The 14,222-nt window shown below is 37.5% G+C and overlaps 1 protein-coding gene across 4 annotated transcripts in view; it reads left to right on the forward strand.

Moving 5' to 3' along the window:
• The window catches only part of rcan3 (regulator of calcineurin 3), a 110,886-nt gene that overhangs the window by 36,595 nt on the left and 60,069 nt on the right, over nucleotides 1-14,222 (forward strand). For 2 of the 4 annotated variants that reach the window (XM_039739706.1, XM_039739705.1), the window contains exon 2: nucleotides 39-129. The exons of 1 other annotated variant lie outside the window; for it this stretch is intronic. In XM_039739706.1, coding sequence (XP_039595640.1) covers nucleotides 39-129 — 91 coding nt within the window. Of the gene's footprint in view, nucleotides 1-38; nucleotides 130-1,287; nucleotides 1,386-14,222 lie in introns of those variants that run through there. One more of the 4 variants, XM_039739707.1, reaches the window with a different exon arrangement.

Raw genomic sequence — 14,222 nt, forward strand, 5'->3', positions numbered from 1 at the left:
TTACTCTGTTTCTCTTCCTTTCATTCGGCAAAATAAAGAGGAATGCCAGCTCTCAACATGAAATTCCAACTGCTGACTCTGATTGCCTGCGAGGTTGATTCGGAAGTGTTCACAAATGACAAGATGCAGGTACTGTACCTTAAGGGGGTATGCTTCTTGATTTTTTGGATGATTGGAGATGCTAGCATTAAAGCATGCTTTGCACTGTGCGATGCCTCTTGCGCTGCATTGGAAGAATGCCTTTTCAAGCTTGGCGCCTAGCTAAAAAGATCGTGCATGGCAACAGTATTATTTGCATTATTCTGTATTGCAGATACGAAATATTGAAAGATCACGAGAAGCACGAGCTCTGTTGTATGCAGAATATTAGCTAGTGTCGTAAATGGCAAATGATTATGCAAACAAAGGTGGGACTTTTTAAATGAAAGTTTGGATTTGTTATACTAATACATAAAAGTTAAAAAAGGAAACGCCCGCTTTACCTGAAAATATGTACAATCAGTGCAGAGAACGGTGCTCGTTGCAATGCATGAAGCTGTGCCCCCTGCGCTATAGGGCTGGCAGTCACTGCAGGTAGATGTTTCTGTAAAGGACCATCTCTACGGTTTAGATTCATAAAACAGAAGCAAGTTCATCGAAATGTAACCTCCATCAGTTATTTTGATTTATTAGAGAGGCCATGTCTGCTGCTAAACCTATTAGCCTGGCTTTTGTATTGTGTTCCCCCTGTGATACAGTGTCACCGATTTATGTCGCATTGGCGCTTGTTGTGTAGGGTTTAGCGCAATTGTGAGGAAGTGTTTAACAATGGTGTAAATCGGCGCGTGGCGAATGTTTCCAAAAATAACACATCTAGGTGTTTACCGACGCTCCTTGTTCTCATTGATTGCTTTTTTCACTCCAATAAACAGTGCGATCGGCGACACAGCTGGCTCCTATCCAGCTCTTTCACTTCACCACATTCCTGTTATGTCCGTTCTTCCGAATCCGTGTACCTGCAGTGTGCGCTCGACTGCCCGATCAGTTTTCCGATTGCTCTGCATGTGCCACTTCGGAAACAGCTAATTTGCATTAAACACTTCTCAAGTTGAATGTAGCTTACCGGGTCTGCACCAGCAATTCAGTCATTGCTTCCAAAATGCGATCTGAACATTGCGGTGCTGCCTATTAAAATACATTTTACTGCCAGATACATATACAGCAGTTAAATAAATGAGACTGCTTCCAGTGCGTCTTGATTCTGATTGGATGGGAATTGTTTGACACCATCTACTTAGGCATGCTGTACTGTCATCAACATGCACGGCTGCCATTCAGACGTTTTCCAAGCGAATATTAATCTTTTGTTTGGCTGTCCTGATGAGATGATTGTTACCTTCCTTAAGGTCAGTGATTAAAATGACATTTCATAGTGAGGCTGCCTGCTTATGTACTCTTGACAGCCACTTACGCATGATATTTGCATATACAGCACGGCATTACTCACCGTTGCATGCCTGCGATTGTGTTTTTGAAGTACAAATTGAGGGAACAATTACATTATGATATGGTTATACACCACAGGAACCTAACAGTGATATACCTGAAAGGAATTCGGTGATACCTGCAGTTAGGTTTAGGTTTATGGTATCTTGTTTATTGGGTGAAATTACTTGCATAAAATCTGTAGATTAGTTTAATCTTCACTAAAACTATATTAAATATATATACAGTATATGCGTGTGTATAAATATATATATATATATATATATATATATATATATATATATATATATATATATATATATATATATATATATATATATATATATATATATAGTGAAGTGCTGCAACTGTGTGCATCTGCAAATAAACAAGGGGGTTAAATGTTATTTCCTAGTTGAATAGTTGAATAAGGAAAGCAGCTAAAGAAACAACATTTCGACAGTATCTATTCACCGGCCATTTTTTTAGGTACACCTGTTCAACTCCGTGTTAAAGCAAATCTCTAACTGGTGAGTCACATGGCAGCAATTCAGACATGTAGACATTGTCAAGACGACCTGCTGAAGTATAAACTGAGCATCAAAAGGGGGATGAAAGGTAACTTAAGTGACTTTGAAGGTAGCATGATCGTTGGTGCCAGATGGGATGGACTGAGTATTTCAGAAACTGCTGAGAATGGTCCAAGAAAGCGAAAATATCCAGTGAGCAGCACTTCTCCTGGCAAAAAGCTTTGTTGATGCCAGAGGTCAGAGGAGAATGGACAGGCTGATTGGAGCTAATAGAAAGGCAACAGTAACTTAAATAACTACTCATCACAACGGAGGTATGCCAAGAAGCATCTTAGAACACGCAACACGTCAAATCTTGAAGCAGATGGGCTACAGCAGCAGGAGACTACACTGGGTGCCACTCCTGTCTGCTAAGAACAGGCAACTCACAATTCACACAAGCTCACCAAAACTGGACAACAGAAGATTGTAATAATTGACTCTCGATTTCTACTGTGACGTTCAGATGGTAGGATCAGAAAAAATAACATGAAAGCATGGATCCCTTCTTCCTTGTATCAATAGTTCAGGGTGCTTCTGGTGGTGTAATTGTGTGGGGGATATTTTCTTGGCACACTTGGGGCTCCTTAGAACCAACTGAGCATAATTTAAATGCCAGTTTACCTGAGTACTGTTGCTGACTATGTCCATCTCTTTATGACTGCAGTCTTCTGATGGCTATTTCCAGCAGGATAACGTGCCATGTGACGAAGCTCACACGATCTCAAACTGGTTTCTTGAACATGGCGATGAGTTCACTGTACTCAAATGGCCTCCACAGTGACCAGATCTCAATCCAATACAGTACCTTTGGGAGTAGGTTGAATGAGAGATTTGCGTCATGGAAGTGCAGTTGACAAAGCTGCAGCAACTGCATGAAGCTATCATGTTAATATGGACCAAAATCCCTGAGGAATGTTTCCAGCACTTTGTTGAATCCATGCCACAAAGAATTACAACAGTTCTAAAGGCAAAAGGGGGGTCCAATCTAGTACTAGCAAGTTGTACCTAATAAAGTGGCCGGTGAGTGTAGCCTTCATCAGGTGTGTAACTGAAAAGGAAAAAGCAGGTAATATGTATACAGGAGGGGAAGAAGGGAGCAAAGCCAGGGCAGGTGAAAGGAGATTAAGCTAAAGGAAGTGTGAGAAGATGAAAGAAGAGATTAAAAAGTTAATCGGTCATTCAGACATGGAGAAATACTGTGTGCATAGTTCTTCATATCATATGGGAACCATTTTTGTTACTAAAAGACACATCCATATGAAGGTTCAAGAAAGAACCTTTATTTATTTAGATTCGTAAACAGACTCCATGCACTAAATAACCACGAGTAAATGGTCACAGATTTCTGAAATATTAATGGGTCATGATGTTAAAAGTATTCTTGCTGCATACCATAACACAGGCTATTTTCAGGTTTTCTTTATCTGTTAGTCTCCTGCTAGGTAGTTTAGGTTTTTTCTACATATTAGAAAGTTTTTCAAAGCACAAAGAACCAACTTCATCTACAAAGAATGAAATGGCGCTTTGTTAAGCAACAGTTCTATGAGGAACCACACAACCCTGTAAAGAACCATAATAAGTCATTAAAGAACTGTTATTTTTAAGAGCGGGTGCTGTCAAGTAGTCTTCAATAGGCTTTGTAAGGTTTTTGATGTTAATGGCTTGAATGTGCGGCCTGAAACAGTTTGCTAGCCATTTCTCTGTTTCACCTACTGTATGTACAGGTAGAACTGTAGTAAGTAAGATTGTTAGACTGGCAAGAGCTTCATTGTCTAATATTGAATTTACCAGGTTGAGCAGACACAAGGGTATAGTTGGTAACATATTTTAAAGGGGCACATCGACTCCTGTTGCAGTTCAAAGTGCCTGTTGGGAAAAGTGGCTCTGCTCTGCGAAGTGAGCTGCAGATGAGAGGTTTGCTTAGGTTAGGTGGTCGATGGAAAGCGATCAAGTGAGGATTATGAAAAAAAGACTTCTTTGGAAGCATCAGTCTGCAAGATGGGGACATTTTGTTTAATAAACTTGTCTGAGAGAGAGGGTGTCAGGATGGAAAGGAGGGACCAGCAGGATGTGGGTTTCATTATTGCGGTTCTTCTTAGAGTGAATGTTACAAAGGCCTGCTCCTGGCTTAATTGGGGGCTCAGTCCACAGTATAAGAAGGGTACCCTCTATCAATGAAGAAACTCCTCATTCTGAGTGTATCATTACTGAAGTCACCCTCATCATTGCAGAGGTGGCAGAGTCTAAGAAACTGTAAAAAAGGTAGGGAGTTTTTAGTTTGCCAGGGATGAAAATAAATGTAGAAAAGGTAAGTGTGTGTGAGTGAGCTGGCTTATAATAGACAGAGGTTTTAAGTCCTGGAAACCTGATATAAAGTCTCATACCTAAAAAATGAGGAATATTATTCATGAGTTCCTTACAGTTTTCAGTACATAGGGTTTTTGTGTATTTTTTTTAATCAGGCTCACAATGCAACAACATAATCAAGTAATATTCCTCATCTTAGTATATTCTGAATATTAAAGATGTTGTAGTGCAAAAAATTTTTAAAAAATGGTAAGTAAACAAATGAATTCCACCCAATGTTGTAGCCATTGTTGATAGGACGGTTTAATATGCTCTTCATTGTAGCCATATATAACCAAGTGATATTAGGGTAATATAAATTATGTTTTTTCTTCAGTGTTTAACAAATGCTAATATTTTTCATCCATTTACCAAATCCACATATCCTGAGCAATGCTGTGGCATGCAGTGGGCACCAGGCAGGAACAATCCCTGAGCCAGTTAAGCAATGACTATTCAATTAACCTTTATGTCTTTGAACTGTGGGAGGAAACCTGAGCACCCTGAGGAAACCCACATTGACTTGTCGAGAACATGCAAACTCCATGCAGGGAGAGCCTGAGGCATGAATCCTAGACCCCTACTACTGTAATAAAGGTTGAAAACAACACTAGCGGCCATAAGGGGTACTTCCGTACAAGGACTAAAGATCCCTTGGTCATTCTAACCTGACACTCAACGTTACAGTGGTGGATTGTTCAGAGGTTGATGTATATAAAGAAGCCTTGCCTTGCTGGCAAGAGGTTGCCAGAAGCACCACTATGATAGCATGTTGTAGCATAAAGTCCACACATTTGATTTTCAGAGGATAAACAGAACCACACCAGGCAACAGTAGGGGGTCCTCTGCATGCCAAGATGGAAACAGAGAAGCAGCATTAAATAGATCAGTATATATACTGAACACCTTCCCATTCCCCCGGGGCATCAGGCAGAGGTACCCTCACAGATGATACTAAATCAGCCTAATACACTCGTAATTTATTGATGTACAGCTCTTAGTCTGCTCCCTGACACAACCAGAATGTCAGCTTATATGCATAAAGCAATGCATATGATGTTTCCAGGACTGACCACTCATGCCTTCCTCAGCAATTAAAAATAATAGGATTGCATAAAAGTGAAAAGTGTAGCTTAAACTATACATTTGAGCTGTCAAAGCAATCCAGGCATGCTTGATATATTTAAACCCTCACAAACTTTTCTCACATTTTAAGCGTGGAGTATATAACCATGCCCCACATCGACAAGCTAAACTTTTGTCTTCTTAGGATAACAATAAATAACATCCCCCATCCCACATGATTTTTAGATAAACCATGTACTATTTTTGACTTAAATTAGCTAAAACATTGGAAGGGCATGGGTCAAATGATATGAATTGGGGCAACTTAAATAGACTGTTGAAGAAATAAGAGAAAAGAAGATTACATTCATACTATTACTTGTACAATACAAAGCAGTGCGGGTATGACTATGAGCAAAAACATAATTTAGGATCAGAAAGACCCAATAAGCAGGTTTAATTAATAACATTGCATTATTCTAACTCATGATGGTAGTTAAGCAAAATGGCAAAACTTCATCATGCTAATATGTCACATAGGATATACATACTTGTACATTTTTATTTATTTATTTAAATCATGAGAAAGTGAAAAACATGACATAAGCTTTTTATTTTGAAATGTTGGTATCCTATTATTTTATCTACAGTCACAACCATGTTGATATACATTTAGTCATTTTCATACCTTTAGAGTTATATAATGATCCACTTCAACAATGGTCTTAAAACTCTGGTCCTTTGAACCAATTTGGCTTTTCCATCACAACGGTAAATTTTTCCTCCATTAAGCTAGAACAATTGTCTCCCTGCTCTGGAGGTCCTTAATTCCATATTTCTTTCATATGTTCATGATTTCTGTATAGAATTAATGTAAAATAAAGTAGCTAAAGAATGTGTAAATGTTGCCATGTTATATTCTGAAGGTGTATTTCTTATTACCATTGACTGTTCCTCAGTCGCGACTGAGATATGGCACGCAGGTTTAGCATTGCCACTGTCACAGAGAGAAATTCATCCTTGAGCACTCTGGTTTTCACACATATGAATGATACACAAAAAAGAATCATTTTAACCTCACCGTTACTAGATAATATAAAATTGGAGGCAGTATGCTGCACCTTTTAAGTGCTGATAATTTTCCATAACAAAATAAATGACCACAAAAAGAGAAGAAAGTTTTCATGTAATTATTTGACAAAATTTTGCTTCTAGAGCAACGTGAACTTTTTATTACAAAATGTGCCTTGTGTTATGTAGAGTGATGGTTACTTATATTAAATTTGATCCCAGATATCATTAAATCTTCATCTCACTGAATTTAGGAAAATAAATGCTTTCTAGGTGCAGCACCGAAAGTAAATGAGTGACATTTTCATATGTCACTGCACAGGCAGGATTCCATTCCTCCTCAAGTCCTTTTAGTGTAACCTGGGGATGCTGAAGAATCTGAGTTGAATTTACAAGCAACTGAAGCAAGGTGGGTATCTGCTCTGAAAGATACACCCATCCTTCGTTTTGGAAGGAAACCCAGTGGCGGGTGAGAGCAAACTCCTCACAGAAAAGTTATTTTTGTTTTAAAAACTTTCTTTAATGTGAAAAAGACAGAAGGGGGGATTATATATCAGACAAGAGAGCTGACCTTGTATGGATGACCTAATTAGTGTTTTGGTTACAACTATGAAATTTTAATACCATGCTTTCAGCCCTGAAGGTTCAATGTCAGTCTGATTGCTTCTCAAGCTGCATTCATGAGATGTAATGCAGGAGGGCAGTTTAACTTCAAGCATTTTTCATATTTTTTTCTGTATTACCTGAAAAAGGCAGATTATACATTATTTTGCATTATTCTGAATGAGAAAAACATAAGATATCTTTGTATGAGATGAGTACCTTACCCAGTTTTCCTTTCACATTTTTCATTCTAGTTTGAAATGTTTAGCCTGTGCTATGGCTCTGGGATAAAAGTCCTAATGTTGAACGGTGATTAGTGTGATTTCTGCTTCTCTGGTCTCCAATATTTTCTCTAGAGTCTTGAGGGCCATTCTCCCTGTAACATTTTGTTAATTTTGTGCCCCCACTTGATCCCTGAGCGTTCTACAGTCTCTGTTTAACCTGTCTTCCGAGCTCCTATTTGTCTTAATTTCTAAACGACTCTAATTGTAGTTCAGCCACCATTTTCCCTCTTGTGTATTTGTAATATCAGCTGCAGGCTCAAACAGTGTTTCCAACTCAGTAGACTGAAACAGTACTTCTAACTCAATTTTGTTTCCACAAAGGAAATGAATTTCCTTTCTACAACTCATTCCACAAGCATCAATCACCCTGCTGGCCCAAAGTGAAATTGGATCAAGGAGACTTGCCTCCTTTCAGCCTATCTTTTTCTCTCTTTCTCACCTGAGATGCACCAGAATACCAACATCACCACTGGTGGAAAAGCAGTAGGTAGTGATTTTTAAAAACGACAGTGCAAAATACTGCCACTCTAAGTGTAAAATGCCTCCAGCAAGATCTCAACAGTGGCAGTAGTGAGATTTGGCAGTGCACAGATCACAGCTAATCTGTATTGTTTCTGAGCAGCTCACATTCATCTGCATGTGCTATTTAGACCATAATGCCAGGAAAGGAAAAACAAAAATCAAGCTTCACAGGTGCCTAGAATTTTAAAAAATTACACTTGGATCTTTTGAATAACACAGAAAAAAATAATGTGCAAAGAGTAAAAAGTAAGGTTCTCTTTGGAGGTGTGTGTGTGTTGAATCGTACATCTATTTATTAATAATTAACCAACGAGAAGGCAGTAAAGCTTCACAACAGAAATCAATATGGCTTGAAGGAGTGCTGTACTTCATAGTGCAGTTGGTACCATGTTCCACAGTTTCAAACTCCGGTCACACTTATCACTTAACTGGTGACATAAGTATGAGCAGGCCATAAAAAACTATAAAATCTGAATGGCAACTCAAAATAGATGGATAAAACGCCTTCACTCATCATCAACTCTCCAAAACCAGCGAGTGGCTCTCAACAGCAGGTAAACTGAGAAAAAAAACATAATTTACTTAGCGTATTTTCATAGAGACGTGTAGCTGTCCATGCTTTACAAATAACAGTACATAAAGAAAAAAAAGGGGGTTGAACCAATAATGGAGGAAAAAAAAGTTGTTAAAAGTAAGCACGCACTCCCAACTGCTCTTCAGGTACTGCAGACTACACAAAACTCACATTTTCTGACATGTGTGCTTTCCAAACCACTACAATGGTTATTACGGAATTAGACCTATTCTGGGACTGAAGATTATGAGTTGGGGAGTAGCCAAATGGGAGAGAATTGGACAGTTTTGAGAAATATTTGTGGAGTTTTTGGGTTTTTTTTTTTTTTTAATTCCTGCATAAATGTTTTCTAAAATGTAAAAATAATATACTAAAAACTGCACATTGTAATATCTGCATTGCTTACATTTTAAAGCATATGTTTGGTGTTGTTCCAGTCATAGTTAGTTCTTCACAATCATGGTATGTTTTAATTTGACTCATGAAATTGCATGTTAAAGTGAAGTACATTTTATACACTTGAAAATATTTAATAATGAGGCTAATGGGTACCAGGGTCCAAAAGTGGGGAAAAAAAGCTTTAAAACTTACCATATACAGTACATCTATTCTTCAAGTCAAAAATGTTATTGTATGTTGATCAGGGACTTGAGATTGTACACATGCTGCAAAACAGGATATCCATGTTCTTTTAAGAAGAGAAAAAGAAAAGCAAACTTGTGAGATTCACCCATTTTAAAAAATAAATCTTGCTGTGTACTTTACTTCCCTGCCTGTCTTCCTCTATAGCAGCCTTTCAGCCCCAGGAGTGTGGATTCACCTTGGAAAGCCATCACCAAGCACTGTTATGGACTTTATTAAATGTAGATGTCCAGATGTAAATTGCTGTCTCTGTTCTGCACACAGCCAGCCAAGAATTAATAAACTGCCACTTAGGACTGCTCACATTCTTTTACTATAAGGAAGCTTATTTTGTTATTTCACAAAGATATTGCCTGCTGCCACCATTATCATAATGTACATGTGTACTTCAGAGGTCCAATGAGAGAAAGATAAAATATGCACGCACTATACATTCAAGTGACAAGAACTGAACAGACATTTACTTGTAATCAGGTTGAAGTTTACTAAGTCTGGCATGGATGTTTTAGCATAGGCAGAGTGGTAGCGCAGAGCTGACGTTCCTGCCTCACAGCACCAGCTTCTACATGGAGTTTGCACATTCTGATTGTAAATTTAACCGGCTGATTGGTATCCATGAGTGCCAGTGGTTTTACTTGCACAAAACCCTTGTCCTCAGTTCTTTCATTACTATATCCTCAGCAAGAGAGACTCATCGAGTGTCAAAAAAAATAAATAAATAAATAATTGGTTTATGGCACTCCAAACTATTTCCTCATGGCTTTGCTCTATCACTCTCTCTGCCTTTTTCATTTTCTAAGTATTTTTTTTTTATTGTGCATGTCCATGCCACAGAAAGTGCAATGTGCCGGCAGCTTGGCTCTTTCAAAAATTGAATGCTTTTATTTAGTCTGTAAGCTTTAAGGCTTGTTTTCCCACTGGGACCCAGGCACAGATTATAAAACCAAAGAGCAGGCTAGTTATTTTTTTTTTTAAATGTATAAAATATGCTTCATTTTACAACACAGTTTGTTTCTGGCAAATTAATATATACCATGATTGTAAAAAGAAATTACTTCAACTTTAAAAATAGCAACCTTATCCTTACAAGGAAAAATGGCCAAAAAAGAACAATAAGACCTCCTTTAGAAGAAAACGTTGCAAACACATGGATCCTGTAGCTACTCCTCTGATATGTACAGTATTTCAATGGTCTTTTGACCCATTTCTGCATACAAAACCAGATGATTTACTTTGCATTTCTGGGATATCATACCAAAATATTTCAATAGGACTGTTGTTGTGGTCCAACCAGACTGCAGATTTTTTTCTTTTTAACAATTAATGTTTCCTCCTTTATGTTTAACAATTGGGATGGGGTTTTGGTGTTGGTGTGCAGTGTTTTGGTTTCCCAGTTTTGTGTCATCTGTGCATTTTGTAAAGCACTTTGAGCTACATTTTTTTTGTATGAATATGTGCTATATAAATAAATGTTGATTGATTGATTGATTGAGAATATTGTTCCAGTAATGTTTTTTTGTGGAACAGACTGGTAGTCTTTATGAAAACTAGAGATTTTTGTTTTCTTTGTGGAGAGCAGGAGATTCCTGTGTGGCGGACATCCATGATCATCAATCTTTTTTAGTGCTTTTCATGTCCTAAACTAATGGAGCAATACACCAAGGGAAACAGACACCTGCAGATCTTGGGGTCCTTTGTGACCCTGTTGAACATGATATGCATTATACTTATTGTAATTTCCAGGTCACCCACTCCAGTGGTACCAAATTTCCACCCAACCTTGTAATTCTTGATTCTTTCATAGCCCTTTATTGTTTTATAAGATTCAAAAACTCTTCTTCTGCGGTCTTCACAAATGCCTTTTGATCAGGCAGTTTTGAATTTCAACAGATCCCTGTTGGGAAGAGTTAGGTTTTTTATTTGTTTTTTTTAGGGTAGAATGCCTTAGATCCATACCCAAATTTAAATGGAATACTTGTCACCAGTTAAATAATTATGTTTGCATTCCTGTCCCGGAATACTTAAATCTCATGTGTGTGTGCTAACTGTTTAATCAGACAATCTTATCACATAAGATCACATTTGTGAACCGTTTATGCAGAGATCCAGAAAACTACAAAGGGTTCACAAACTTTTTCCTGATAGTTGCAGTAGGAGATATGACATGATCATGACACAGCAGCACCCGCTTAATCCACTTCAAGTTTGTTTGGGAGCCAGAGCCTATCCAGGCAGCACTATACACAAGGCAGAAAACGTTTTTTATGTAAAGAAAAGAATGCAAGTTTTTATTTTGCTATTTTTATTATTATTATTGGAAGCTAAAATTCACAAAGAAAAATCTCAGTCCCAGCACTACTTTAATACCAGCAGATGCTCATAAATGCGCATTAAAGATACCAAAACAGACTGGTGAGGGGGTTGGGGGTGTACAACAGCTGACTTGCTTCCTCATAATGATTAATATGTTAATAATGTGGCAGTTTACTTTTTCATGTGCTTAATTTTTGTGTAGTACACCAAGTCAGCTGGATGAAAAATCTGTTGTTTATTGAAAGCCTGGATTTGGTTCTGAGTCAGTGCATTTTCTTCTTTCATGTCTCCATGGTAAGCTTTTGCAGTGCATAAAGACAGGTCAGGACTGCAGGTAGAGTGAGCAGCCAAATCCACTGCTGGCTACGGCCCAACTGTGGCTGCCTGGACTCCCTGATTGATTGTGATGAACTGAAAAGTCAGGATAAAGGACAGCTGCAGACAGACTCCTGTAAATGCCCTTTTCATTTTTTACTGCATCTTTTCAAATTAATAGTTCTAAAAATACAATACCTGAAATGCCCTTTTGTCCATTTAGTTAAACCACACAGTATTAAATATTACAAAAATAGAGAGAGTGCTGGCTAAGCACTGTTGTTGCATGGTTTATGCAGAGTAACACAATGATATCTGCCATGTTTTTGCATATGAGGTAAGCTTTCTGATATGCTGAATATTTGCCTGTAAATCTGTAATGGTTCAAATGGAGATACAGCTATGCGGTACAAATTGACAGGCAATAGATATATTACATTGTGAATAATTTTTGGGTCGCTGAAGAAAGATTTCTTGCTATATGCACATGCAATTCAGATTTCAGGTAAATAGGTGGGATCAGACAAAGTTACAGAATGCCTTTTTTAACTTTTGACTATCTATACACAATTATACTACCAGCTGTGGTCATTTTAGGAGGGCATAATAAACATGAGACCAAATGAATCTAAAGTGATACAAATAAATGCAACATGTCAGCATCATGCCTATCACCATACTTTAATTTTGTTCTTTTCAGATGATTTTCTAACCTACTGTAGCCATTTTCATTTGCTGTTTTTTTTTGGACTTATCACCCGTCCAGCCATCCATTTTTTAAACCTGCTTAGCCAGAGCACTGTCCCATGGGAGACTTCTTTCCAACTGAAATATCCAAATACCTTGAGTATACAGCAAAAAATATCTCGCGGTTCCTATACCAAGTACTGTACAGCATAATCTGTGAATTCATTTGAAGCATTTCATTGTTGCTTTATTTTACTAACAAATCAGAGATTTCATGAAAGTGGTACTGTAAACATCATGTCATGTCCCAGGTGAACATATTACAATTATTATATTCAGGTTAGATTTTTTTTATATTCAGGAAGACATGGAAAATTTTACTACACAATTATTTATGATTTATATCTTCTTATTATCATCACACTTTTTATGTTCCCAGTTTATCTGTGAAAATTGGTTCACTCTGAAACTACAGAGCATGCTTTACTTTGATTTCTTTTCATTAAGTGACTTCACTGCCATTGTTACAATTTGTTTCAGGTACAACACCTTATTAGCCCATAGGCATTTTTTTTGTCTTGCTTGATCAGTGAAACAGGATGAAGGTTTCTTCTTTTGTTCCCCTCTCATTGTCCAACAGAACCCAGCAAACTTGTGTCTGCTCGCTGGGATGCCAAGCGTCCGCCTGGTGGGAATCAGTGATTACACTGTTCAAATTACTTTTCACACTTGTACAACATGGCCGAGTGCATTGCTTGTGCTTCTTTTCTTGTTTATGTTAGTTTTTTTGATATAAAGTGAATATTGATCTTAGTTTAAAAGTGGTGTTGTATTCCAGAAATTGGCTTTCGTACCAAATAATTACTGCATTGTTGTGTTGTGTATGACGATAATGTTACTCAGATGTCACCTAGTTAAAAACAACAATAAATAGTGAGCAACCATTTAGCTAACTTAATCCATCATGAATTGTCTGTCCATAAGCGTAAATGTATGTTTTAAAATACTGTGTATTCTTATTTTTTATACTGTTCAAGCCTTTAAATTCTTAAAAACAGTTTCTTCCAACACATTTATTTTTGTTAGAACAAAATAAATTAAGACTTATCTGTTTCAGTTTATCTATAACATTGAGGTATAAATCTCCTCTAATGTCAGTGTACCTGACAATTAGCACTGTATTAGTACAGAAACAAAATAATGCACAGCATGTTGACAATAAAGTCAACTTGAAATCATATAAGATGTGCAGGATTTTAGGTTCATTATAAACAATGCAGAAATCATGTTCTTCAGTTTAAATATTAAATTTTCCATTACTCATTCCATTAGGGCGGAGTGGTGGCTTGGAGGCTAAGGCTCTGCGCTGGTATCCCGAAGGTTGCCGGTTCAAATCCCTGTCACTGCCAAAAGAGATCCTGTTGTGCCCTTGAGCAAGACCCTTAACCTTCAATTGCTCCAGGGGCGAAAACTAACAAATTCCTAATACAAGAAATTGTATAAGGCGAAATAAACCAAAAAAAAAATTATTCTCGAAAAGAGAGGGCATATGATACTCGGTGACCTAAAGGACAGTTTCAGAAAATCTAGTTCTATTTGTCAAACATGAGTAATCAGCTTAGGCATTAGCTCCTGGCAAGTTTAATTTTAGGCATTTTTTGGGATCACTAGGATCTGAAATTTAATTCTACCCTGGAAAAAAATAAAGTGTACCTGGGGCAGCTTTGGACTCCTATATAGTTTTGGAGTTTGTTGCATATATCT

The sequence above is a fragment of the Polypterus senegalus genome, chromosome 17 (genome assembly GCF_016835505.1).
Source record: "Polypterus senegalus isolate Bchr_013 chromosome 17, ASM1683550v1, whole genome shotgun sequence".
Classification (NCBI taxonomy): Eukaryota; Metazoa; Chordata; class Cladistia; order Polypteriformes; family Polypteridae; genus Polypterus; species Polypterus senegalus.